The sequence below is a fragment of the Agelaius tricolor genome, unplaced genomic scaffold, assembly GCF_023055355.1.
Source record: "Agelaius tricolor isolate 1412-34295 unplaced genomic scaffold, bAgeTri1.0.p SCAF_3, whole genome shotgun sequence".
In the NCBI taxonomy this organism is placed as follows: domain Eukaryota; kingdom Metazoa; phylum Chordata; class Aves; order Passeriformes; family Icteridae; genus Agelaius; species Agelaius tricolor.
In genome coordinates this window covers 37,129,089-37,155,760 of record NW_027269263.1, presented here as the reverse complement: position 1 = coordinate 37,155,760, position 26,672 = coordinate 37,129,089, and the positions used below count along the sequence as shown (strand labels likewise).

The following is a 26,672-nucleotide window of genomic DNA, read 5'->3' as shown; positions in this document are numbered from 1 at the left end:
GCACATCCCGGCGTGCCTCGCGGCCGGCCGGCTTGGCGGAGAGGGGTGGTCCTGCTTAGTCTTCTCCTCCTCCTCCTCCTCCTCCTCCTCCTCCTGCCGCCAGCCGAGGCGGCGCGGCCCGGCCCGGCCCGCTCCCTGTGCTCGTGGCGGCTGCGGAGCTGTGGGGGTGGGCGGGAGCCGGCGGCGATGGAGCACTGACCGGGAAGGTACCGGTGGGGGGACGCGGGCAGGACGCAACACGCGGAGCGGGTGACTCAGCCCGGGGGGGAAGGGGCAGTGTGAGCTGAGCTGGCGGCGCCTGCGGGCTCCCGCGAGTCCCCCGGCCGGTTTCCTCAGCCCGGGGCCGCCTCCCCACCAGCCGAGAGGCTCCGGGAAAGGGGGGGAGGCACCGCCGCGTCCTCCTGGCCCAGCTGCTGGGGAACAGCGGGGGCTGCAGCCGACCGGGCCCCGCCGGTCCCGCCCTGCGGGTGCCACGAAAAATATCTGTGTTTTTTTCCGCTAATACACGCTGTAGTCTGTGGTGCGGTTCTGTTCGCGGGAGCTGCCGCCTCGGTGGCTGTCCATCCGCTATGGTTCTGGTGGGGGAAGGAAGAAATCGTAGGACGGCAGCGTGAGCGGAGGGAGGGAGGGAGGGACCTCCCCACACTTCCATATTCCGCTGGTCGCGGCGTGGTCGGAGCGGCGGTTCCCCAGTGCGGGTGCTGGGCTGGATCACTGCCTGCGGCCCGGGACGGCGCCGGGCAGGTCTAAGGCCAGGCCGATGGCTGTGCCGCGGAGCTGAGCGCGGCGGGCGGTGCATGCCCGAGCGCCCGGGCCGGCTGCGCTGCCGAGCCCTGCTGGCTCTTCCCAGCCACGGGAGACCGGGCTCTGACCGCGTCTGGGGAGGGGGCAAGGAGGCCTTGCTCCTTACCGGAGTTCCTGCCGGTAAAACTGTGCCTGAAACTAAGACCTAATGTCACTTCCAGAAAGAAAAACTTTTCTAGTCCAGTTGAAAAGTTGTCGAAGTAGCAGTAGTTACACAGTTGTTGGCTTTAACCGCCTGTTAGGTGAGTGTAAAGGGTCTAGAGCCCAAAGAAGCTGTAAGTATGCCCAAGGTTTGCAGCAAGCAAAACCGCAAAAAAGACTATAAAAGATGAATTTTAATGTCTTTGTTTTATTAGAGAGAAAAGTTGAGGAAATTCAAATGAGGCACACCACTGGCTCCCCCTGTGTTACCGCATCTTGTAAATACTTAAAATGACTGCTGAACATGAAGCTTTTTATAATTGCTGATTGTTCCCGTGATTAGCATCTGTAGTTAAAATGCTTTGAATGCTTTCATTATTGGGGTATATCTGGATTGAAGTTACACACTTTGGCCACGTCTGTATTGTTCTTTGGGTAGTCTTGCCCAATTAAAATGGGTTGAATTTTTTGGTTTTTCTGCCTCCTTTACACTATGAAAACAGTCTTTACTGTCAAATGTGCTTTTAAGTATTTAGTAGGGGAAAAGGAGTAAATTATTTTGATGTGTCATACCTGTATGACTTTGCTGGTAAGGAACTGCAGCCTTCTAATTACTGTAAGATAAGTTTGCCACCTGACATGGTGTACTGCTTAACAAAAAATAATGTCTAAGTAAGCAAGACAATACTTTCTGCACAGCTGCATATTAACTATTAACATTATCTATTGTTTTTTATAAATAAAACTTGCTTTAATGACATATTTGATGTTATAGCCAAGTGCATTTTGTGAATTCTCAGTACTGCTAAAATCACTGTTCAGTTTTGCTTTTGAAGTGTAACTGGCTGGTTAAGTAGATACGTGGCAGAAAAGCTACCTGCTTAAGTAAAACCATGAGGCAAAAAAAGCTATTTTGTTAGTTTTCTCAAGAGGCTCATTCGAATATTTTATCTCATTAATTGTCTTTTAGAGTTGGCTAGTCAAGATGAATGTGAGAAAAGGCTATATGATAGAAGTTGAAATTTTAAATACACTCATGAGGCATTTAGAAAATCAGTAGAACAGATTGGCATTGCTGTTAGCAATAACGAGGGAAGGGAATACATGTTTGAGTCACGTTATTTTTATTAGTAAAATTTGTCACCCAGGTATAAATCATCTGCCCAAAAGATAAAAATGTACTGATACCAGCAGGTAAATGTGCAAAAAAAAGTCTCTGTAAATTAAATAGTTGTGTAACTCTGGACCAGACCCTAATCAAAGGATGCAATAAAAGAAAAAAAAAAATCATTTTTCCCTACAGTATTTTACCTTTTTTTAGTCTGTCGTTTCTAGGTGTTGATTATGGGGAAAGCAGATTGGGGGCTGGGGACGCAGAGGGAGAAGACTCAGCACAGCAGTTTAATCCCTAAAGATACTGCCCCTGAGGGGGATCACAGTGACTAAGGCAGTCTGTGAGGCTTGGTTTGCCAGGAGTCATCATTTTGTTCCAGACTTTCTGGTTTCTGTACTGCCAAAACCTGCAAATTTTTTTGTATGAACTCAATTTTACTTATTAAATTGCTTTTCGTTAGGCGTAGTGTATTCTGTCTTGACTTTTCTATAAAAGTCTGTCACCACGTTAAATTTTGGGCTCTCCTTTTCAGTTCTGCTTGCTGTTGCTTGTCACTGTGCCACCTTTCTTCCCGTGGGGGAGGGTGAACAGTAGAGCGTGCACGAGACACAATACTAAGAAATTAGAAGTTCTACCTATGGGTATGTAGGCAGCTTGGAACCACAGCTCCTTTGTATTTCATCTCTTCCTCTTGTCTCTTCCTTTCCCCTGCCTCCTACATACTTACATAACAAGGCCTGATTTCAGGCCTAATTAACTATGTTACCATGGGCGGGAGAGGTGGGGCAGAGAACTGAAGGATAGATGGGTTTTTGTCCCCTCTTGTTATTTAACAGCATCCTGTTATTTGACAGAGAAGTTTTAATTTTTTTAAATTCTCTGTGTTTTACTAGAGCATTGCAGAACAGCCCACAGCAGCGTGCCATCTTTAGAACATTTGTCTAGCTCAATTGTTAATTTTACACTGAGTTTTCTAAATAAAAATCATTGCTAGTGAATAAGCACCCATTGGTAGGAACAGAAAACTTTTGTTAACAACTTAGTGTGGTGTATTTTGTGCTTAATTTCTAAGACACTTGCATGTGCTTGCTTTAGAAGAAAGACCTCCTAATGACTTTGCCCCTACCACTGGAAATACTTCATAAGTGGGTGTATGAAGCATCTTATCTATATTGGAGATGAGTAGAGATTCTTTTTTGGGTTTTTTTGTAGTTAGGTTTGTGGTGGGGAACAAAAACACTGGCCTTTCATTTAAGGAGTAGATTTGTGCTTATGTTGTATCTTGCTGAAACTTCTGCATGCTTGAAATTTGTACTTAAGCCTTTCAGCTGAATACTATACTTAATGCCATCTTCCTGTTGATCAAGTTCTCTTTTCAAGAGCACTGAAATATATGGAGACTTTAAAGTTCCCTTATTCAGTACTAAATACAGTACTATGAAAAGTTGATTAAAGGACTTAGAATTACAGTATTTGTACTGTAGCATTCATGTTTAGTTGGAGTACATTTTTTGAGGTTTGTGGGCCACCTTGTGTGATTGTTGCTGTCCTAGTTTTAATTTTACTTGTTCTGCTGAGCAAATAAAATTTCTCTTTCTGTATTTACAGATGATCGTATTTTGCCCTCTAGAAGCAGTGGGCAAAGCAGTTAGGAACAGGAAACAACGAATATAGCAATAGACATGGATGAACAAGCCCTTTTAGGGCTCAACCCAAATGCTGATGCAGACTTCAGACAACGAGTATGTAATTAATTTCCTCTTCTCTCTAATAACTGGAGATGGTATTGCAGTGCAAAAAATCGAATGTTTTCATGGGCTGGGTGGGGGTTTGTTGAGTTTGTTCTCTGAGCCAAATGCGTAGGATTTGTGGTGGCAAGTACAAAGCCAAGTCATGGTGCAAACATGTAAGCTGAGGGATATGTATTATCAATTCTGTTACATTTCAGTTTGATTTCATTTAACATGCATAGAATTTAGTTTTCTGGACTCTGACTGTTTAAGTTTTTTCCGTTCTTTATACTTGTTGCTCAACTCCTTACATAGATTCTCATAGAATGAAAATCAGCTACAAAAAACAATTTGCTTGAAATTAGCCTGTTGATTCTTAGATGTTTTTAACTCTCGTCTTAATAGGTTTAGTGTCTTTTTAATGAAATATGTGGGTTTAATTGTAGTGAAGCTTGTGTAATTGTAAAGTAGGTTAAGAAAGTAATCATGATATGTGGGTAACATTTTCTGCATAAGAGATGATCCTATGAAAAGACATTATTATTTATGTAGCTATTTATTGAGTAATTATCTCTGCTAACTGATTACCATGTTGATTTAACTGTCTACAAGATAACTTCTAGGAAAATCTTCCAGGAATGAGGATATTAATACCGTGGTTTTGTGTTCGTAAAACAGATCCTGGAATGTTTAGAACAGTTACAGATTTGGTTTGATTTGCTAAGTAGCCTGTTAAATATGTTGGTTCTGGGTATTTGTCCTTTTTAAAAGGATGGATATAGCTAATCTTTAGTGATCTGTCAATAAAATATCACTAAACTTGGAAGCTTTTAGATTTGACCTTTTGACTATGCAGTCTGCTGAGTTTTGAAATATTTCATAGCAGAAGGGGACCTACCTTTTCCACAGTCATGTAAGATGTAACATAAGGGAAGTATCAAACCATTTGTAGTAAAATAATGCATTAAGAATAAGAAAATATTCTAATTAGTACTAACTACAGGAAGCAAATTCTTATTTTAGGACTTAGTTCTGAATAAATACTTTGGGACATGACAATGGTTAATGGAAATCTTTATGAACTAATGCAAAAAGCAGCCCCTAAAAATATCCAGCAGCCAAACCCCCTTTGAAATACACGCATTCATAGAATTGAAATAATGTTGTTAATCTAATTTCTGCTTCAAAACTCGCTTTACTGTTCTGTATTACAGGCTGCACTGAGCCTTAAAGCAAGTAAGTGAAATTAACTGTTGTCAAAAGCTGTTTAGGAGTCCTGATAAGTAACATGATTATTTAAAATTTGGTAGAGGTTTTCTCAATTTCTGTAGAAGATTCATATACTGACAGTTGTCCAGGTGGTTAGTGTTTGAATGTTTTTTGAGCTTGGGGTGTTGAATACAAGCAAAGTGGTGCAACAAAACAGGGAAATGTTTTCAGTGAAAAATCTAAATTACCACTTCTTTAGAATGTGTGGAAGGAATGTAACTTGGATGTGAACTTCCTCCTAAGTGGAAAGGCCCTGAGCAAGCTGCTCTGGTCTAAATGTGTCTCTGGAGTTCCATCTAACCTCAACACTTCTGATTCTATGACTTCCACATTCAAGTTTCAAAAATCTTTGTGTTGAATGTGAAGTGGAAATGGGTACCTATGATATTAGCATTTGGAAAAAAGCCTGCTCGGTGTTAAGGTGATCAGGGAGCCACTGGAGTGTATCCAAATAGTGTTGGTGTTTTGAAGAAAACAATTGTTTAAATACAAGGGAAAGTGTGAATGAGATGTATTGCTATGTGCTTTGTTCATTTTAAAGTGAAACTTACTTTGATTTTTGCAGGCACTAGCCTACTTTGAGCAGCTCAAGATATCTCAGGATGCTTGGCAAGTCTGTGCAGAAGCATTAGCTCAGAGTATATACAGGTAATGTAACTAATAATTTCTTATTGTCATTAGTAATATGTGTGGGTCTGATTTAGCTGAGCAGCATAATAGGCAAACTAAATTGTTGAATGTTAATATGTCTTTGTACTAATTTTAGTATCGTAGTGATCTGTGGCCTCTGTATAATGCCTTTCACCAAGGAGCAATGTATAAATTAAACTCCATAGTAATTTAGGAGCCTAAAGACTGCTAGGTTTTGAAATTCTGAGGAAAAGTGCTGAGAATTGCCCCCTGTGAGACTATAGACTTTATATGCAGTAATATCATAAGTAGTTCCTTGCCCCAGTTCTATGGAGTAGGCCATCCCATTTTTCAAGATGCATAGAGTGTCTAATCACCACTATTTTTGCACATAGTTGTGTATTTACATCAAAAATACTAGGTTGTCACTGTTTTATGGAATAATTCAATTTGGAAAGAAATTGAGGGGTGCAGATCTCCTGAATAATAGCAGTAGTTTATAGGAATGCTTTTTTGTAAATGATTTATCAAAACTATTGACTCCATCAGAATGTGCAGTAATTAAAACCACATAAGATTAGAAATTATAATCTTTAAAATATACATTATGGTTGTTGCAAGTTTTAGATAATAAGATGAAAAAGCAGTGTGGATAACAGAGCATGTGGAATGTCCATGCTTAATCTACACCCCAGTTTCTCTTTACCTTTGATTTTTAAGATGCAGAATACAATTTGCTCTTAGTGTAGTAGTGGGCCTCAAACATACTATTGAAACCTGACAGATTTTTGTAAGGGCAGGATACTGTAGGTATTGTAGTCTTGTTTATTCAATACTGAAATCAAACCATAACAAACAGGTGGCTGTAGAAATAAAGACTAGTATCAAATATAAATATTAGCTTAACAGTTGCTCATTTCTACTAGATTGACTGCTCCACTATTTGTCATTTTTACTTTGAAGTAACAGTAGCAGCAGGTTTGGTTTTTGTCTGGTGCCAAAGGGGCAATCTGATTGTAATATTTGAGGAACTTTTTTCTTCACAGAAATGTGAACTGTACTGCTTCCAGTAACAGAATTTTCTTTTCTAGTGATGATCACATAAAGTTCTTCTGCTTTCAAGTTCTGGAACATCAAGTTAAGTTCAAGTGAGTAATTTTACTTAAAACCATCCGTTTACATCCCTTTAATTTTCCCTTTTTATTCTGCTTGCAAATGAAATAGTATTTGTTTCCTAGTTGTGATTGATGAGGTGTCTGTAGTCTGGTGCAGAGAGCTGTCTTGTGTTTCTTTTCCTTTTCCTTGGAGAGGTTTTGAGCAGCATGCTCTGCTCTCAGCTAGTCTAACACATCTGTGGCCCAATGCAGACCCAGTTAGCAAGGACTGCTTGAAACTTAGCTATTCCTGTCTGGAGCTTCAGGCCTTACTCTGTACTCTCACTGATTTTTGCAGCTGTGCTCTGTACTGAGTCCTGGACTTCAGACAGAGCCCTATTCATTCAATGACCATGGCAGAGATGTTGAGAAAGTAGTCTTTTCACTGAGTGGTGGTTTCATAGAACCATGACTCTAGGGAAAAATACTTTTAATAATATGAATGTCATTGCACAGAACTGTATTTTTTCTCACTTTGGGCTCCCTTGATCTGGAATTGAGCATCATGGAATCTTTGAATATCATTTTGACTGCTTGTAATACACTGAACTGGTCAGGAATTTAGATAGGAATAAGATGTATTTTGTGACTGATTTTTACACTTTGATATGAGTGCAAATGTTAAACACTTTTTTATTTACCCAATTTTACCTCACTGTCTACTTTTCTCTGCTTGTTTCATTCCTGTCACCTGCTTCCTGCAGTATGCTTGTCCTTGTTTCCTGGTGCTTATTTTCTTTCAACATTTTTGGTGGGGTGTTTTTTTTCTTCTCTTTAATGAATAGTTGGCTGTGACTGGAACACTGGAGTCCCATTCAGCAGTCATTCCTATTAAGGACTCTACAAGCCTATAGCTAACTTTCTTTGCAGTAGAGTATTCTCAGCTTCACTAGTCCTAGCAGAGGTATGGCTGGTTTTTGAGGTGGGCTGGATATAATGTCACAGTTTGCCAGGACTCTATGTACGACATAAAGCAGAATTACTTCCTTGGGTTTTTTGACATAAGGCTGATAGTAAATGTAGTGTAGGTCAGATCAGTGAAGGACCTCTTGTACTCAGTAATGATAGTCTTCAATGTGTAGTGAACAAGTTCAGGCATATACAGATGTCTCTTCTTTCTTCCTTTGGCCTATGCTGAAATGTTTATTTTTATCAGGGTCATATGTCCTGCCCCTAATAGAGCAGCCTTCCTGCAAAATTTCAAGCTTCTACTCCACTATAGGAGGCAGTAATGCCTCAAAATGTGATCCATTACTATGGGTAAAATGTTTTTTATTATCTTTGCCTTTGAATCAGAATTTTAACATGCAAATAGCTTTGTAAATTGCTGTCCTAGAAACTTTACATTTACGTTCATGTGGAGCATTACATACCTTATAAAGGAGTTTTTGCTTTGCTGAGTGTTAGTGCTTGCCATGAAGAACAGTTGTATTTTGACCTCAATATTTTTTTTTGTTTCAGATACTCTGAACTTACTGAAGTCCAGCAGCAGCTAATTAGGGAAACACTCATAACATGGCTGCAAGCACAGGTATGTGTGTTCTTCACTGCAGTCTTACATGTTAGGCTTTTAGACTAACATAGGGCATTGAGTGTGGACTAAATGTTTAATCTGTTGTTTGAGTACAAAGATGGCTTCCTGAAGATATTTGGTATCTAATTGTTAAAGGTTTGTGAGAAATTTTTAAATCAAGTGTTGTAAAGAAGTCCATGCCTCAATTTAGTATTAAATAGATAATTCTTGCATCAGATAATGACTGTGGTTTAATTATGTGTGAAATAAGGTGTATTAAAAGTTCCCCTTTAGAGAGGCATAATACAGATTCCTGATGTTCCTGAGTGTCTGGAGGAGAAGCAGGCCTGCTAATTATTTTTCTAAGACCCTACTGAGTGAACTCCTGTCTGCTTTGAGTGCTGGCAGATGTTTATCACTCCTCTGTGATAAACCGTGTTAGTAGTGTGGCAGAGTATGAACTATTCTTTCTTGTGGATTAGTTACTGTAGCCAAAGTTGTAGTATCAGCCCCACCCAGGAGTTTGCAGTCAGCAGAAGTATCCATGGTTTGCCCATACCTGCCATTATATAGCTGCCATTGCACTTCTACACTGAAGATAAACATAGTTACCGTGTAGAAAACTTAACAATAGGAAATGGAGTGTAATACAACTTTAAAAACAACAGATGATTTTGAAGTGGATTAAATTGCTCTTCTCTTTGTGGCAAACTGTTCTGTTTAGGAGTTTCTGAAAGGAAAAGGAGAGGAGATTAGTAGTGGTGGATTTTTTTTTCCCCTTAGATTTAGGAACTTCCCTTTCTATTTGTAGCACTAACATCTAACACAGGCACAAGCTAGCTACAGGAGGACTGTAGCTTTCACCAAAGTGGCAAATGATCTTTTAGTCTTTGAGTAGCTGTGGTGGTTTTGCATGGGAGGCATTTATGAAAGACACTTAATGTCTTGGTACTGAATGAAAGGCTTAGGACTGTATCACCCATAGAAAATATTTTCCCTACTGCAGGACACTTTACCCAATTTTTCTTCAAATTCCTTGGAAATGTAAGGGTTTATTTATTGGTCTTGGCCAGGAAGAGAGGTAGTATATTAACTACTACAGAGAGACCAACAAACCTGTAGGATTCTTCTCTAATTTATTGAGAATATACAAATGAAATGTCTTGTTTCTACCAGATGCTGAATCCCCAGCCTGAGAAGACTTTTATTCGCAACAAAGCAGCACAAGTCTTTGCATTGCTTTTTGTTACTGAATATCTCACAAAATGGCCCAAGTTTTTTTTTGACATTCTGTCAGTAGTTGACCTTAATCCACGAGGTGTGGATATGTACCTCAGAATCCTGATGGCTGTTGATGCTGAGTTGGTGGACCGGGATGTTGTTCATACATCAGAGGCAAGTTATTATTTTGCATTAACACTTGTTTTAAAATTTTAAGTTCTCATATTTTAATTAGAGCAGAAGGTTTTTAGATATGTTTTTTTCCTGTGGCAGCTCTCCCTTAGACATATTAGGAGGTTTAAATTCAAAATGTTATGTTTAGCTTTGTTGTTTAATGCTTTTTATGATTTCATACTTTTCAGCTAATTTTTTTTGCTTCAAAGCTTGCAAACAAAAATTAATCAACCAAGTTTGCCAGTGTAATGCTAGACTGACTCATTTTTAAATGTTAATGTTTTTTTTCTAGTGCATGTTTTTAGGGGTCCTAACCCCTTAGAAAAGTCCATTTAATGATTTAGAAGACTGCTCTTTTTCTGCCTTTTCTTTCAGTGTTCAGGCACTGTGGATAATAAAAGGGAAAACTTAGGCTATTTTGGTTTTATTTGTTGGAAAGTAAAGAAATATTCTCTTTGGGTTTCTGATTTATCTTGCTATGACACATGATGTCTGGCATCTGGATAGAAAAATGCTACTAATTTGACAAGATTCTGATCTTTGACAGGACTGATTTTATCCTTTTTCTGTATTGATAGGAGGCTCGTAGGAACACCTTATTAAAAGATACTATGAGGGAACAGTGCATTCCAAGTTTGGTGGAGTCGTGGTACCAAATCTTACAAAATTATCAATATAATAACTCAGAGTTGACATGCCAGTGCCTTGAAGTAGTTGGAGCTTATGTATCCTGGATAGATTTGAGCCTGATAGCCAATGAAAGGTAAGAAGGTTTTTATGGAAAGGGTTTGCAAAAATCACCTTGGCAGTATGCTGACTGTATAGAATGAAATATATAAAAGTCCTTCAAAGATGACTTTTAAGTAATCTTTGGAGTTTTGGGAGTTTTAGGAGAGTGATTGTTTTTGCAAGCCAAGCTGATATAATGGCCAAACTAAACACTACCCTGTTTGCTGTGTTCTCTTTAAAATGCATAAAATGTTGGGTTTTGTCAGTACAATAGAAAGAGAATTGTAAAAAGAGATCATTGTAAATATGCGCACAAAAAATATAAAGCTTCTATACAATGTTACTTTGTATATATAAAGCTGGACTATTTTTTCTCTGAAGGTTTATAAATATGCTGCTAGGTCACATGTCTGTGGAAGTTCTCCGGGAAGAAGCCTGCGATTGTTTGTTTGAAATTGTAAATAAGGGAATGGACCCAATTGATAAAACAAAACTGGTTGAGTCTTTATGTCAAGTATTGCAGTCTGCTGGCCTCTTCAGTATTGATCAGGTTTGTGTACTGATTTTTAACAATAGGAATGAGTCATAGATTTTGGACAGTTTTTAAATAAGTTGATGCACAGAAAATTATAAAACAGTCCATAAGTTAGAGGGAGGTACTTGTGCTTCTGCATCAAAACTGAACACTTCTTTCAGCTTTCTCATACTTAAATTTAAGAGCTTGCTATTAATGTTCATTATTAATTTGAACACACAGGGTTTCATTCTAGAAGCAGGGTATTATGTAACTCCCCTGTTCTGTTCCTCTCCTAAAGCTTGTTGTGCTTACTGTTAATTTGGTTTCTGTGTTTCCTTGTCTTGAATCTTCCCTCCTGAATGATTCTGTAATAGGTATTGTAGGCAATATAGCTGATCTAATGTCTCACTCTAAAAAAATCTGTGCATAATTAAGTAGAGCAAAAAGCTTTCTAAAGGACACGTATGCTGTTTTGCACGTGTGCACCATCAAACATGAGGCTTGAAATGCTTATCTGGAAGCTGGAAAAGTATACCTACTAACTAAACACAGATTTTCTGGCAGTTGCCTTGTTTGAGGAACAACTGTTCACTACCTGCTGTGGAGGAAGAGCAGCCAGTCCTTGTGAAGCTGTGGTTCTTAGATTGCTAGGCTTTTAACTCTTTTGAAACCTTTGTCAAATTTGTATTCCTACTAATATAAATCTTGCCTTGGTCTTTCTTAGATAAATGTGTTATTCTTTCACTTTTGTCTAGTTATGGCAGAGACCAAAACATCCTGTTGAGGTGGCTGCTTTAGGGGTGTTTCTCGATTCTGATCAATGTGTTTCTACAAAGCAAGCCAGAAATACTTAATATTAACTCACTCTAGCAGGCAGTATTGAGAGGTACTTGTTATCAGTATTTCTGAAGTGAGCTGCAGCTGGTAATTCTTTGAAGTTTTTCCATAGAAAGATTTTCCTCTTATACAGCCTAGAATTTATGGTAGGCATGTGCTGCTGCTTTTGTTTTGAACCTTATTGCTGTAAAGAGAGAAACAAGCAAATCTGAAGAGGTGAAGCAAGCTACTGTTGTGTAATGGAGGACACACAAATCTGGCATTGCTTTAACTTTTTTCTCTCTCCATTCCCAGGGGGAAAAGAACCAATTGTAGGCAATTGGTAGTTTCCAGCTAGGAGACAAGTGTTGGTTTAATTCCATATACTAGACATGGGTAGTACAGTCTGTAATCTTGTATTACTTAAACATAAGCTCTGTTAGTATTTTTAATCAGGTATCTTTTCTTGCAGGAAGATGATGTGGATTTTCTGGCCAGATTTTCTAAGCTGGTCAATGGGATGGGGCAAGCATTAATAGCTAGTTGGACTAAACTGATAAAAAATGGTGATATGAAGAGTGCTCAAGACACTCTACAAGCTATTGAAGCAAAAGTGGCCCTGATGTTGCAACTTCTAATTCATGAAGATGATGACATCTCTTCTAACATCATTGGCTTTTGTTACGACTACCTTCACATCCTGAAACAAGTAAATACATCTGGCTTCAATTTAACACCAATTCTGACATAATTTCACTTGATTTTTGTGGGAATGTCTCATATTGAGTTGCAAAATAGTTTTTTTTACTAATTAGCATTCTGTTTCTTCACTGCCTGTGGTCATGCTATTTCTGTAGTGTTGTTTAGAGATCTGAAGGAGTTGAGTTAAATCTTGTGTTAGGGGGAAAGGCAGATCATATAGCTGTTAAAAAAGCAAGTCTTTCTCTTAGACAGTAATGAAGGAGTAAGAATACAAAAAAATAACGCTTGAATTTTATTTTCCAGCTTTCTGCACTTTCAGACCAACAAAAAGCTAATGTAGAGGTAGGTATTTTTTACTACAGATTCTATACTTCAAGGACACATTAGATCAGAATATTTCATTTTGCTGAAACAAATCATATTTAATTTTTATGCCTCAATGTGTATGTGACAGTAATTAAAAGTAAGGACAGTGTGTTCCATCTTTTGCTAAGTAACTACAGTTATTTCTTTAAATAGTAAGCCTATATTGAATTGTGTATGAAGATGAAAGCTATTCTGGAGCTGGTCTTCCCAAACAATCCTTAAGCATATGCTTGGCAAGCTTGGCAAGCTCCTCTGCAGGCTATACTGTTCAAAGAATATTCTTAAATCAAACTTGTTTCTTCAAGTTTTTATTTTTATTAAAACCTGCCCTTATTCCAAAGGATTGGAAGAAGTCTAGGAAGGATTGTCATAAATATAACTCTAAATAATGTAAGTTAAGCTTAAGAAAGAAGCAACAATTGAGAGATAAGAATTGTAATTATGAGCAGTTGTATGTTTAATATTACATCAAATATACATTAGCTCAAGTCAATAATCTTAAATTTATATATAAAACATGAAATTTATGTCCAGTTTCGGAAGTAGTAAACTTATATGGATTTTTCAGTCCTGTCTGCACCAGTGTAGATGTACTGATTTGGATGTTGAACTGGTTAGATTGGTGTAGTTATTTCGTAAGTTCATACAGCTAACAGGTTTGATTCCTTTTCCTTTACAAAGAAAACGCAATTCTGTACCTGTTCTAACATGACAAGTTGAATCTGGATAACTGCAGTGTAGAGTATCTTGATACCTTGATTTCCTTTTGTCTAATGTCTGTTTAATTTGGATTAGGTAACACAAAAATAGAACTTTGATAAGAGCACTGAATCTTTTTATTTTTGTGGCTGTCTTTTGTTGTTACAGCTAGATCAAATAATATTACTACTGCAGTATACTTAAGACACTACAAGCTGGAATATATTCCTACCCTGAAATATGTTGGTTTAAGTTGCTTTCATACTGGAGATTTCCTTGTTGCAAATATTTCTTAATTTTACTGAGCACTTCTTGAGGATTTGTGTTAAACGGGGAAACAATTGTAACAAATTTTTTTTCTTTGATCCACCTTGTAATAAGAAAGTAATAGGAAATAGTCTAAATCTTATTGTTGTTTGCCTTAAGCTTTAAATGATGTGCTTAGCAGCATTCCTTTAAAGTTTTGCATTTTAAAGTATACACTTTCAACTTGTTCATTATTTGAACAGGAAAAAAAGGAGGCTTGTTTCTTGTGCCTCTGAAGTTCCAAAGTTTTTTCTCATCAGCAGGATCACGTTTTTAGTTCTTAGAATGATAGGTATTTCTAAACATTTTTGGCTACAAGTGTATTGCATTAATGTTTTGCAGTTATTTTAATTCTTAAATATCACTTCTTACAGAGGAGCAGACACTTCTCACAGGTCATGGGGACACTTAGTGTCAAGGTATCTATTTCTGCAAGATGATCAAGAATTTCACCTCAGTAACTTAGGTTTAATCCATTGGTCCATTTTGGTGTTGATGAATTTCAGGTTTTGCAGTTAAAATGAAAGATAGTAATCATGGTTTATTTGTCAGAAGGTTTTTTGTTTCATTTTGTTTCATTCAGACTTAAGTAGAACTAAGGTCAAGCCTTTATAGTTGCTTTAAGATGTACCAACAGTCCCTACTAAGGTTATATTGCACTTTATTGCTCTCATTGTCTGACAGCTTGCTGCTGCAAGCTATGGACAAAGTGTAGAGAGACCTTCCCATTGAGTGACAAGGTGCAGAGGGGGACCCCTTGCTTTCTAAACTCCTCTAGAGAGAAGTCGAGGTGCAGCTGGATCCAGTCTATCTCCCAGACTTAGACAATGGTTTATGTATAAAGGATTGTGTCAGTGAAGCTTTTTGCAACTTTGTTCTGCAGGATTAAGGATGGCAAACCAAATCTATAAATGATTGATTTTATTGATGTTGATGATAATGATTAGACTAAAAGACTTGAATCAGAAGTATTTACCACATGCAATGGATAGTAGTTACAGATACTACAATATAGTGCACTGTTTCTTGAAGCAATGTTGAAACAGCTGTATTAAAGATGGCAAAACAATTATTGAATAGAGATGGATTTTACAGACACCAATTACTATGAACTATTAGAGAAGTTGATGTTATACCTAAGCTGACTTATCCCTTTAAAATAGTATCTTGGACAACCTTTTTAGTTTCCCCTGCCTAGTTCAGTCATCTTGATTGTTTTCCATGTGAACTGAGCAGCACAAATTACAAACAGGAAATAAAGCTTGATAATACTGTCAGACTGAGAGCTCCAAAAGGTCTTTGCTGTCTGTCTGGAATAGCATCTGTGTATTGTTTGGATATAATCCATCTATTTTGATTTGGACTGTTAACTTCTGCTAAACCTCTGAAAAGAATAGTTTAAAAGGGATTAAAAATATTTGTAAACACAACACTAGCTACAATGTTTTCTTTACTGTAGTATTTTTCACGATTGTTTCTTATAACTTGTCTACTTCTATGCTTAATGTTCTGTTTTTATCCTAGGCAATCATGTTGGCTGTTATGAAGAAGTTGACATATGATGAAGAATATAATTTTGAAAATGAGGTATTGTGTTGTAGTAATAAACAGACATATGCAACTTAATTATATGTAGTAAAACTTGCTCAGACTTAAAATACATATTTTTCACAGACTAAAGATTTAAAGGTAGGAAGCAAGGGTCCATAGGCTGAGGGTTTTTCCTATATGGAAAGCTTCTAGATATGTCTGCATAGGACAAAACAACATAGTAAAGGTATATCCAAGCCAACCGAGTTTACAATATTTGTGGCTGTGTTTGTACAGAGCTATTCCAAGCCAAATACAGCTGTGCTGATAACTAAACATAGCTGTTGAGGTTCAGTGCAAAGTTGCATGTTTCTGCATGTCACTTCTGTCTTGCAAAAATACATGAGAAATACTGTGTATGAAACTCTCAAAAGAAGTGCCACTTGAGCTACTGGAGAAGGTCAAACCTCTGCAAAAATGAGCTAAGGGTGGGGTAAGGTCTTTCATTTCATTTTCCTTCCATGCTTAACATCTCTATCAGCCAACAGTAATGATTGAGTATGTGGGACAGACTTTGTCCCAGGCTGTTGAGAGAGTAATAGCCTTAAAAGGGTTAACTTAAGCTGTATCCAGTCCATCATAAATGTTGTCAGTCCAATTTAAAAACTAAGCTAGATGCTAAGAAAGAATGTCTTTGAGGAGTGAGTCAATTTTTAAGAATTGGGTTAATAAGGCTTTGCCAAAAGCATTTTCTTTCTTGTACTTTTGGCTGGTTTTCATTTTGGAAAGCCTTTTTAGAATGTTTCTGGACAGAATGCAGTGATTCTCGACATACTATATCCAGCCATAAAAGAAGCCTGCTGTTATGCTGCAAGAGCACTGGATGAGCATTATTGAATTCTCTGAGTGTTCTATACTGGTTTTGTATGTACATGTTTTTGCTTTAGGTGTATTTGTCTAAAATAGTTGTGGGTGAATTTAAATATGAAAATAAAGACTTTACTGATGTGAATTTTTTTTGGTAGGGTGAAGATGAAGCAATGTTTGTGGAGTACAGAAAACAGTTGAAACTGCTGCTGGACAGACTTGCTCAGGTTTCACCAGAATTACTGTTGGCATCTGTCCGCAGAGTTTTTAACACTACACTTCAGTAAGTTGGGGTTTATAACTTGATTTGTATGAAGCCTTTTGGGGTTAGGTTTTTATTTTCCTTTTGTAAACCATCAGTCTGTAGTGAAATGTGTGATGCAGCAAGGTGAAGTCAGTTGACAGAATGAGCTCATTACAACTTAATGATAAATACGGCTTCATATCATCTGTTACTCAGCCCTCAGAAAGAAAAAGCTTTATTTTGTAACCTTAAAAGGCAGCTTTTCTTTCCTAGAGATGTTTCTGGATCTTTGTCACTTACCTACACAGCACCAGCTGTTTGGAGAGGTGTTCACTTTGCCACATCTCATAAGAGTGTCCTTGAGGTGTAAATATTATGCATTACTTTTATCAGAAAAACAAAGTTGGATGAGGGGAAAAAAAAAAATCTAAGTGAAGTATTTTTGTAAAAAAAAAAAAAAAAAGTAGATCTAATCCTGGAAACTGCACACAAGTAAAGAAACATTACTAGTTCCCTGGCTAGGAGGAGAGTTTTTTGTATACAAATAGAAATCCAGTATTGTTGGTGGCTACCTTGTACCTTAACTGAGTCTCTTCTTATGTGAAGCTGCATGGATTGTCCTCGTGTCATAGTAGGTGTGTTTTGTATCTAAATAAGCACAATAGAAATCTGTAGCTTTCAAGTGGAAACTGGCAAAGAAAGCTGGTGGTGATCTGATGAGAAGGTGGTATTTTTGAGGATAAAGTCTCAGAAGCATCTTGAATAACTGTCTGAGCCTTCCAGTGTTTTACTTAGTTTAAATCTGTTCTTTTTATGCTGTGCATCTAAAGAAGGCTTAAAAGAAAATATTAACATGGTATAATCATGATTATTTCATAAAGTACTAAAGACTAACATGATCTTCATATTCTTGCTCTAGGAACTGGCAGACTACACGATTTATGGAAGTAGAAGTGGCAATAAGGCTGCTGTATATGTTGGCTGAGGCTCTTCCTGTATCTCATGGTGCTCATTTCTCCGGTGATGTAACTAAAGCTACAGCTTTACAAGACATGATGAGAACGGTAAGCATGTCTTGAGAGCTTTTAAAAAGCACCATTAAAGCCTAGAATGTTTCAGTTCACATGGCTTGTTGTAATGACCAGCATGTCACTTATGCTGCAGTTAGGTTTTCTAAACAGCTTAAATACTAACTTGCTCATGCTTTTATTTGTAGCTGGTGACTTCTGGTGTTAGTGCCTATCAACACACATCAGTGACCCTGGAATTTTTTGAAACAGTGGTTAGATATGAAAAATTCTTTGCTGTTGAACCTCAGCACATTCCAACTGTACTAGTAAGTTTCATCTCATTTACATTTTTAACTAGGTGAAACTAGTTAAGTTTGTTAGACTTAAGAAATTTTTGTATTCTCTGAAGGTTCCTAAGGAAGCTGGGTTTCTTAACTTGTTGAATGATTACATTTTCCCCCTGCTTTGCTTAGACACTGTAAGACTAAGATGCTTTATTGATTACAGATGGCATTTTTAGATCACCGTGGTCTTCGTCATACAAGTCCTAAAGTACGGAGTCGAACAGCTTACCTCTTTTCCAGATTTGTCAAGTCTCTGAAGTGAGTAAATAAATGTATCCAAATGGCACTGAAATTACTACATAAAACACTTCTGTGTGTCCCAGTTGTCATTAGAACAGCCTAGGTTTCAGATGGACTGCAATGAAGTAAAATACCAAAGCAGTGCTCTAGCAGCATTGTTCCCCTGTGTAGCAGTGGATATATTTGTCACAGAACAAAGAAGTGGAATACATATGCCTGGTTTATTTTGATCAGACGTTAAAGCTGATCAGCAATATAAATGCCTTTTCTACTTTTTCTCAGTAAGCAGAGCTGAGTGTGAGAGGATCTAGAGACTTTCAAGAGTAACTATTCCCTGTCCCTAACTAAATTTTGAATTCTTTTGGAATTTATACTGATGAAGTTTACTCAGTGTATGAGTCCTTTGAACAGTCCTGTCCTTTTGGTCTTATTTCACAGGCATGCATTTCATTTAGAGGCAGAAGAAGCTCAGATTTCAGTATGCTTTTATTTTTTCAACTGTTCAAAGTACTTCACTTAAATGATGCATATTTAAAAAAATTTTAAAAATGGTTATTTCCTACTATGCCATGTATTTATTTGGCCTACCATTAGCATCATACCTATAAGCCAGATTTTTCTGCAGCAGCGTTTTGATATTTATAGAGGATTCGTATATGGAGAAGTCAGTTTGGCACCTAACTTCACAGCTTACATAAAGTATCTTGAAACCTGTAAAACTGAATATGCTTCTAAGTAGTGTTATGTACTTGTGTTTTACTTCAGTAAGCAAATGAATCCCTTCATTGAAGATGTTCTGAACAGAATACAAGACCTGATGGAACTTTCTCCTCCTGTGAGTATTTGCAGTAGGTTTTTTTAATGAGTGAGGCTTGCACTTATCAGTGTGCCTGAGTACTTGGTGAATTGTAAGCTTAGCATGCAGACATTTAAGCACAAATAATTATCTTGCTTTTTTGTGTGAGATCACTTGCACACCTTACTTTTGTACCTAATTGTAATCATCTTGTTTATGTGGGTTTCTGGGAGTATGGGGTAGAGATGGGTGTATATATAGAAGGCTATAAACTTTGAGAAGACAGCCTTGATAGAGGACACTTAGTCAATTAAGCCTGTTATCTTCCATTGTAGGAAAATGGCTACCAGGCGCTGTTAAGCAGTGATGATCAACTTTTCATTTATGAAACAGCTGGAGTGTTAATAGTTAACAGTGAATACTCTGCAGAAAGAAAACAGGTTCTGATGAGGAATTTGTTGACTCCGCTGATGGAGAAGTTCAAAGTATTGTTAGAAAAACTGATGATGGCACAAGATGAGGACAGACAGATGGCACTGGCTGACTGCCTGAATCATGCCGTTGGGTTTGCTAGGTAGGTACAGCACAGTAACACTGTATGTTTCTGGTTTGAGTAAAAAGGAAATACAAAGGTTTTACTGGGAAGAGGGACTGAGATTTCTATTTATTGACCTAGAAAGTCATCTGTGGTTGTGGAATTTCTTGTGATAGCTGAGAAAATAAGTAAAGTCCCCTTAGAAGAGTCTGCTTTAGATGTATATACAGAGAATATTGAGCAAGTTCATAATGAATCAGCATCTATTTCTTTGCTCAAAGAATTGTATGGAGCTAATCTAATCATATGTTGTTGGTAAATTGTTAGAATTTAATTCTCAGAAACTGCCAAAGTGACGCTCCTTCATATGAAAATATTCTGTTCATTACTTCCACTGGTTCATGAAATGGAGTATTGTAGTTTAGTGCCTGGGTTGGAAAGCATTTGTTCTCAGTGTTACTGCTTCTTCATTGTACTGGAATGGGAGCTTATGTAAAACTTGATGTGTGCTTTTACAGCCGGACCAGCAAGGCTTTCAGCAATAAGCAAACTGTAAAGCAGTGTGGATGCTCAGAGGTTTATCTGGACTGCTTACAGACGTTTCTGCCAGCTCTCAGTTGTCCATTACAAAAGGAAGTTCTGAGAAGTGGTGTCCGCACTTTCCTTCACCGCATGATTATTTGCCTAGAGGAGGAAGTTCTTCCCTTCATTCCTTCTGCCTCTGAACACATGCTTAAAGATTGTGAAGCAAAAGATCTTCAAGAATTCATTCCTCTTATAAACCAAATAACAGCTAAGTTTAAGGTATGATAGTGCATAAGCTTTTCAGGGTCAAAGTGTTGCTGAGAGATCTTTGTTTCTAGTTCCAGAAAACAGTTATGTGTCAGTACCCTCCCTAAAAATTAGTAAGTGTATTTTGAAGGCTGCTATTGGGAAACATTGTTTTTGATTACAGTCATATGTTGCTGGAACTCACAGTGATTAAATTACTATTTTTTTCTTTGATTCGTCTTAAATGTTTATATTGTGTTAAATTTTTTGGATTTGATATTTTAAAGTACTACTTGCATCACAAATTTTTTCTTATTGACACAATTAACTTCATGCTCTCCACTGAAGCTTTAAGCTAATGTTGCAAATTAGCTTACAAATACACAAGCTTTGAAGTGAATTCTCATCTTTTATAATGAGATTTCCAGAAGATAGAGATACAGAAATATCAAATATGTGTATAAGGAGGAATACAGACTTATATCTGGGATAACAGATAATTAAAAATAGTCTGTGAAAGAAGGAAGGTAAAATAAAAAAGTCACAGGAGCAAGGTGGGACAAATACCATGTTCAGGTATAATATTTTGTTTGTATGATACAGTACTATTCTTATTGTAGCATGGTAAAATAAGCTTCTACAGTCTCACCTTGAATACTTTAAAGGCATAGTAAAGAGTAGATAAAAGATAAAATCTTGCTTAAGCATTAACAAATTAACATATGAGTTGCTTCTTTGTGGAATTCTGATGTGACTGAATAGCACATGCCTTCAGTTTTTCGATTCATAATTAATTTAGTGCTCTTAGCTACATTTTGCACTAAAAGTGTTGTGACAAGTTTATTCTGTAAGGTCAGTAGGAAATATTTAGTAATCCTTAAAGAAAATTTCTATAAAACCTGACCTGTTGCCAGTTTTAACATCTTAGAGATGGTATTTCAGGATATTTGAAATTGTCTGTCTGAACAGAAGAATGAAAAATCCTGAAAAACCTTTTCCTACACAAAATGATGGTAGCCAGGATTAGTTATTTTTGTGCAAAAGGCTTAAAATAGGTGGTGTGTAATCAAGGTGCCATAATATTCATGGTGACCCTGATGCAACTTGCTGTGCTGTAAGTAATTATATGAAATTACTAACATTAAAAGTGTATCCAAGCTGAGAATTCTAACAAGACTTTAGTTTTAACTTCTTGATGTTCAGTTTCTCCTTTTGAGCTGACACCCTCTTCTGATCTTCACAGACACAGGTTTCACCTTTTCTGCAACAGATGTTTATGCCACTACTTCATGCTATTTTTGAGGTGTTGCTCCTTCCAGCAGAAGAAAATGACCAGTCTGCTGCTTTAGAAAAACAAATGTTACGGAGGAGTTACTTTGCTTTTCTGCAAACAGTAACTGGAAGTGGAATGAGTGAAGTCATAGCTAATCAAGGTAAGGAATCCAGTTTCTCAAAGGATAGTACTATGGTTAGTCTCACCTACGTTTTATTTAAGAAAATTATTAGCCCAGTTCCTGGCAAGTACTGTTAACTATTTTACAATATAATAGATTAATGGAAGTACTGTGTTCAGCTTGCCTGATTCAAATTATCTGTTGTACAGGAATTTGGGGTTGTGAAATCAAGCTATAATAGGCATATTCTTCCTATTGCACTTTTCAGCTTAATGTGATCACTGTGCCTGTTAAGACAAGAACAGTGTATCCTGTCTTCATGTATCATTGTACTTGTCTGGTGAATTGGAGATCCTACACTACATACCAATGTATAGCGGTGTTCAGACTGCTGGGCAAGACCACTCACAGCTGCCACTATTCATTCTGTCTATTTTTGGAAGGGCACATCAGTAAATCCTGTAAACTTTTATTACTGTTGCCTTATCTTGTTATCTATGGTAGAAGGCATCATGTGACTTAGTATCTATGTAGTTACCAGGTTTTCCCCACCTTTACTGGCCACATGCAAATTAGTTATTTTTCACTATGGGAATTTGAAGTCAGACATCTAGTTGCTTGATACTGTAAGTGATTCTTTCTATTTAAATTCCATCAAAATGGATAGGGACTTCAGAAAGTCTAAAGTGACTCATCTGGTAAGTGAAGCTCAGAATTCCTTTCCCCTGTCCTAAAATGGTGGTAATACTGCTGGGACAGAAAAAAGTAGTGAGAACTTTCTTGAAAGAGGCACTTGGTAGTTGTGATGGGCCAAGAAATTTTTAAAGAGATCAAACAAATAAACATAGATGCAGCACAGAAATTTTAAGTGTTTGAAAAAATATCTTGTCATATGCTGCAAGATAAGCTAACTTACTTCAGTGCTGCTGAGTTTTAATTAACACTTCCAAATTAGGTAGAGAGGACAAAATTTTTTGCCCTCACCTTTGTGTGGGTTAAAGGCCAGAAGAGCAATTTAAATCTCCAAACTTAAAAAAAAAAAAATTAACCTAAATAAGAGTTGTCTTGCATCGTAGGGGAAACTTCCCAAAAATATTTGAGATTTGTGCAAAAATGAGCTATTTTGAAGTTGAAGCATATCTTCCAGGTCAGTATTAATATAAAATAGTGTATGAGTACCAAAACATTTTATGCTACAGTTTGAAGTAATGAGTTCATTTTAATGTGTTTAAGGTGCAGAGAATGTGGAACGTGTGTTGTTCACTGTCATTCAAGGAGCGGTGGATTACCCAGATCCTATTGCACAGAAGACTTGTTTTATTATCCTTTCTAAGCTGGTGGAGCTCTGGGGTAAGAATGTCTTTCCAGAATTCCTTTCCATCTGCTACTACCCATGAAGAAGTAATAGAACTGGAAATTTTTTTTTTTTCTTTTTAGGAGGTAAAGATGGACCAGTAGGTTTTGCAGACTTTGTCTACAAGCACATTGTTCCTGCGTGTTTCTTAGCACCTTTGAAGCAAACGTTTGACTTAGCAGATGCTCAGACAGTACTGGTGTGTATTATGGATGGTTTTTTTGCATTCATTCCTCTGAGGTAGACTGAACCTAACAAACCTACAATAGCCATGGAGATTAAAGATTGTCATCTCAGAAATAAAATCCTTTAGGTTTTCCTGGACTTTTTTACACTTAGGTACCTGTATGATTAATTATTGAATATTGTGGTGGTGTATCCTGTAGTTTATCTAGGCTTAAAATCAATTGGAGATCAAAGTATTTAGCATTGACCTGCATTACCTATTAACTAATGTTCAGTGAAAGCAAATACACAGAGTGGGCTGTTCTCTAGTTCATTTTGGATTCAGCTGTGCAGAAGCTTTTCTGATTTTCTGATGAGTGGAACAAAACCTGGAAGGTCAAGACTTGACATTGTGTGAGGGGAAAATGAAGGGATAATGGCATGAACTAGCCCTTGTTTTGGGTCTCATTAGGTTCTTCAGCTTTGAATAGTGAAACAGTAGACCAATGCAATAGTCTAATGCTCTGTATTACATTTCAGGCTTTATCAGAATGTGCAGTGACATTAAAAACAATTCATCTCAAAAGGGTAAGCTTCATCATACTTCATAGGGAATAACTATCACATGTTTCTTTCTAGTGGTTTTATCAATTTCCAAAAGTTAGATACTTATGAGGATGAATTCCCACTGTATTTTTATATAAAATAACAGGATGATCATAATGCTGTGCATGGATACAGGATCCAGTAGTTGTACCTCTTGATAAATGAATGCAAAATACAGACTCTTCATTAAGGAGAAAAATCTGCTCACTTTGTTGCTGTTCTAGTTCCAGGGTAACTTATGTGAATTGGTAAAGTTGATTCACTTTCCCTTGGTAGATCTATTGGATTATGTTTGTATTCTGCCAGCTTGTGCAGTAATCCCTCCTGTGCTGAAAGTTATCTGATAAATATAGGTAAAGAAAACAAAAGCTGAAGTGTTAATCAAAATGTTTTTTTCACTCAAAGGTTTGGACATTCCATTTTATTATTGCTTAGTTCACTGCAGATTACATAGTCAATGTTACAGAGGAAGTACTGTGCTCATCTTCTCTTGGCTACTGAATTTTGCAATGGAGTAGTATGGTAAAGCAGTAGGCAGATGCTAATACCCATTATTTTATTTCTTCCAAATGTCAGTGAAATTAGAGTTGCCTCCATAATTAACTATCTCTTACAGTTGACATGTAACAAACTGTTTGGCTCTATTGTAATTCTTACTTCAGTGCAATTTTTAGTGCATTTTTCTTCTGTGTAACAAAAGGTACCAAATTGCAGTAGAACCTTTAATGCCAAGATTGAGAAATCTTTTTTATGTGCTAACAGCTAAGAATAACTTAAACATTTGAAAAGCATTCATTTTCGGTGAAATGGTGATGTAGACCACCATACAGTATAGGGCTATGATTTTTCCATCTGTTAAAAAAAATGCATGAAGAAAATGTGTACTGCTTTTCTATAGGGTCCTGAGTGCATTCAGTATCTTCAGCAAGAGTATTTGCCTTCTTTGCAAGTAGCTCCTGAGATAATCCAGGTAGGAGTTCCTAAAAGAATACTTGGAAAACCCTTTAACACTTTGATTGATTGTTAAGTGGGGAGAAATGGCTATTTACAAAGTTAACCTACTTTCATCTCATAGTAAAATTTACTCAGTTATTGCATATGAGAATAGGATTAATTTATCACAAGGAGTAAAGATACTGTAAAGGTACCTTGCAAAAAAAAAAAAATTCCAGTGCATGTAACTGTCTAAGCAATCTTCCTACTTTAATTCAAATTTTAACTTGAAGATATCCTTATAGATAGTCCTGTTTCTGTCTCCTCAGCTAAAAGTGAACGAGATATCCTGTATTTGAAAAAAAAACAAAAACAACCCACCAAAGAAATAGTTTTTACCCCAGAGTGCATTTGGACTATCATAGCCTTTTACAAATTTTTATCCATAACATGCTTTTCTTCAGTTGTACATAAGGGAAAATACAAATGAATACCAATGACTTTACACATTAATGTATCTCAGGTTGCTTTGTTGCTTCACTTAGTTACTGCTTTTAGTTATTTCTTTGTTTTTTTCCTACAGGAATTCTGTCAAGCACTTCAGCAGCCTGATGCTAAAGTTTTTAAAAATTACTTAAAGGTATAAAGATTTTTTTTTTCTTTCAATAGCTTTTAGTTCCATACCATTTAGCCATAGTAGTGACTTGAAGTAAAACCAAAATACTGAATTATTTAGTAGTTTTCAGTAGATTCCTATTGGGAATCTCAAAGGACCAAAGCAGTTAATTGGAAAGACAGAACAAACAAAAACAAACCTGCATCTATAAAGTTGTCACTCATTCTTAGCACCTTGCTATCTCAGTAGTTTGATATTCTTGTGGCTTTTATTTAATAGCTGAAAAAGCAATAATGTGATCCTATAATTGTAGAGAATGTTAGAACAGATAATTTTTGAGGGTGTGAGCATAAACAAATAGCACAAGTCAAACCCTTAATGTGTTAACCAGTATGTTAAACACAAAAATTAGCTCTGTCAAACAAATTCTCTTATACCTCAAGCATTCCACGTCTTACATTTCCTTTGTTTTAATTTTTTAAAAATAATTTTTTGCAGGTTTTTTTCCAGCGAGCCAAGCCCTAAGGAAAGTACTGGAATCTCATGTACCTGTTTCCATAATGCAGAACTCTGGTTCTTAATTTATAAAAGTGCTAACTCTTGTGCCATTCAAACTGGTCTTGTTTTAAGAAATGTTGCTTTGTGCTCACATCAGTACGTACTTTAACCTTCTGCAAAAAGGAAATGCAAAATCCCCACCTGTGTCTCAGACATGAAGGTATGTGACAACATGAAAAATTATCTGTATACACAAACTTTTATTATGTATAGGATGAGTTAAGCTTACACTGTAACACATACAGCAAGGAAATTACACTTATTTTTTAAATTAAATGAATTAAATGTAAAAATACCTTCAGACCATAGCAATGGTTATTAAAATGTGTACATTTTTGATACGGAGTAAAATGTTTTAATAAGACATAAAATTCATTTGTTCATGTATGGTGACATGAAAATAAAACAATCAAAGTCCTTCTTGTAGATAGTCATTTTATTGAAGTTGTCTTAATGATAAAATATATATATACCTCCTATAAAACAGATTGGTGTAATAAATGATTTCACTTAAAAGTAGCATCTGGTTCTATCTTTTTTTTATAAAAACAATAAAATTTGATGCAGTGAAATGTCTAAGTCTCTCTGAATCATTTTAGCTGAATCTTTAGAAGCTACAGCATTCTTGAAACTTCTGGCTGTTACATCTGAGTGGAACCTGGCAATTTTTCTGGTGCTTAGGTAATAAATTATATTGCTCCCTTGCATGTGGAAGATGCTGGCACAAAGAAAGAATTGTATTCACTGCAATATTTCAGTAGCATCAATGGTTCAACAGTGATTTTTAGTAGAATGCTGCTACTTTTATTTTTTTAATTCTGTAA

The 26,672-nt window shown here is 36.8% G+C and overlaps 1 protein-coding gene across 2 annotated transcripts; it reads left to right on the top strand.

Moving 5' to 3' along the window:
- XPOT (exportin for tRNA) lies at positions 1-26,367 on the top strand. 2 transcript variants are annotated; one of them, XM_071423508.1, is made up of 26 exons: positions 1-206; positions 2,592-2,700; positions 3,668-3,801; positions 5,624-5,706; positions 6,780-6,836; positions 8,304-8,373; positions 9,532-9,750; positions 10,329-10,513; positions 10,861-11,029; positions 12,285-12,521; positions 12,818-12,856; positions 15,410-15,472; positions 16,441-16,565; positions 17,446-17,590; positions 17,743-17,862; positions 18,044-18,138; positions 18,886-18,955; positions 19,252-19,490; positions 19,970-20,255; positions 21,466-21,655; positions 22,850-22,966; positions 23,054-23,169; positions 23,676-23,723; positions 24,640-24,711; positions 25,258-25,314; positions 25,789-26,367. In XM_071423508.1, exons 3-26 carry the CDS (start codon positions 3,742-3,744, stop codon positions 25,813-25,815), a joined length of 2,889 nt encoding a protein of 962 aa, XP_071279609.1. In that variant the 5' UTR covers positions 1-206; positions 2,592-2,700; positions 3,668-3,741; the 3' UTR covers positions 25,816-26,367. The 2 variants fall into 2 exon arrangements, with proteins under 2 accessions (XP_071279609.1, XP_071279608.1); XM_071423507.1 differs by lacking the exon at positions 2,592-2,700.
- The last annotated feature ends 305 nt before the right edge of the window (positions 26,368-26,672 follow it).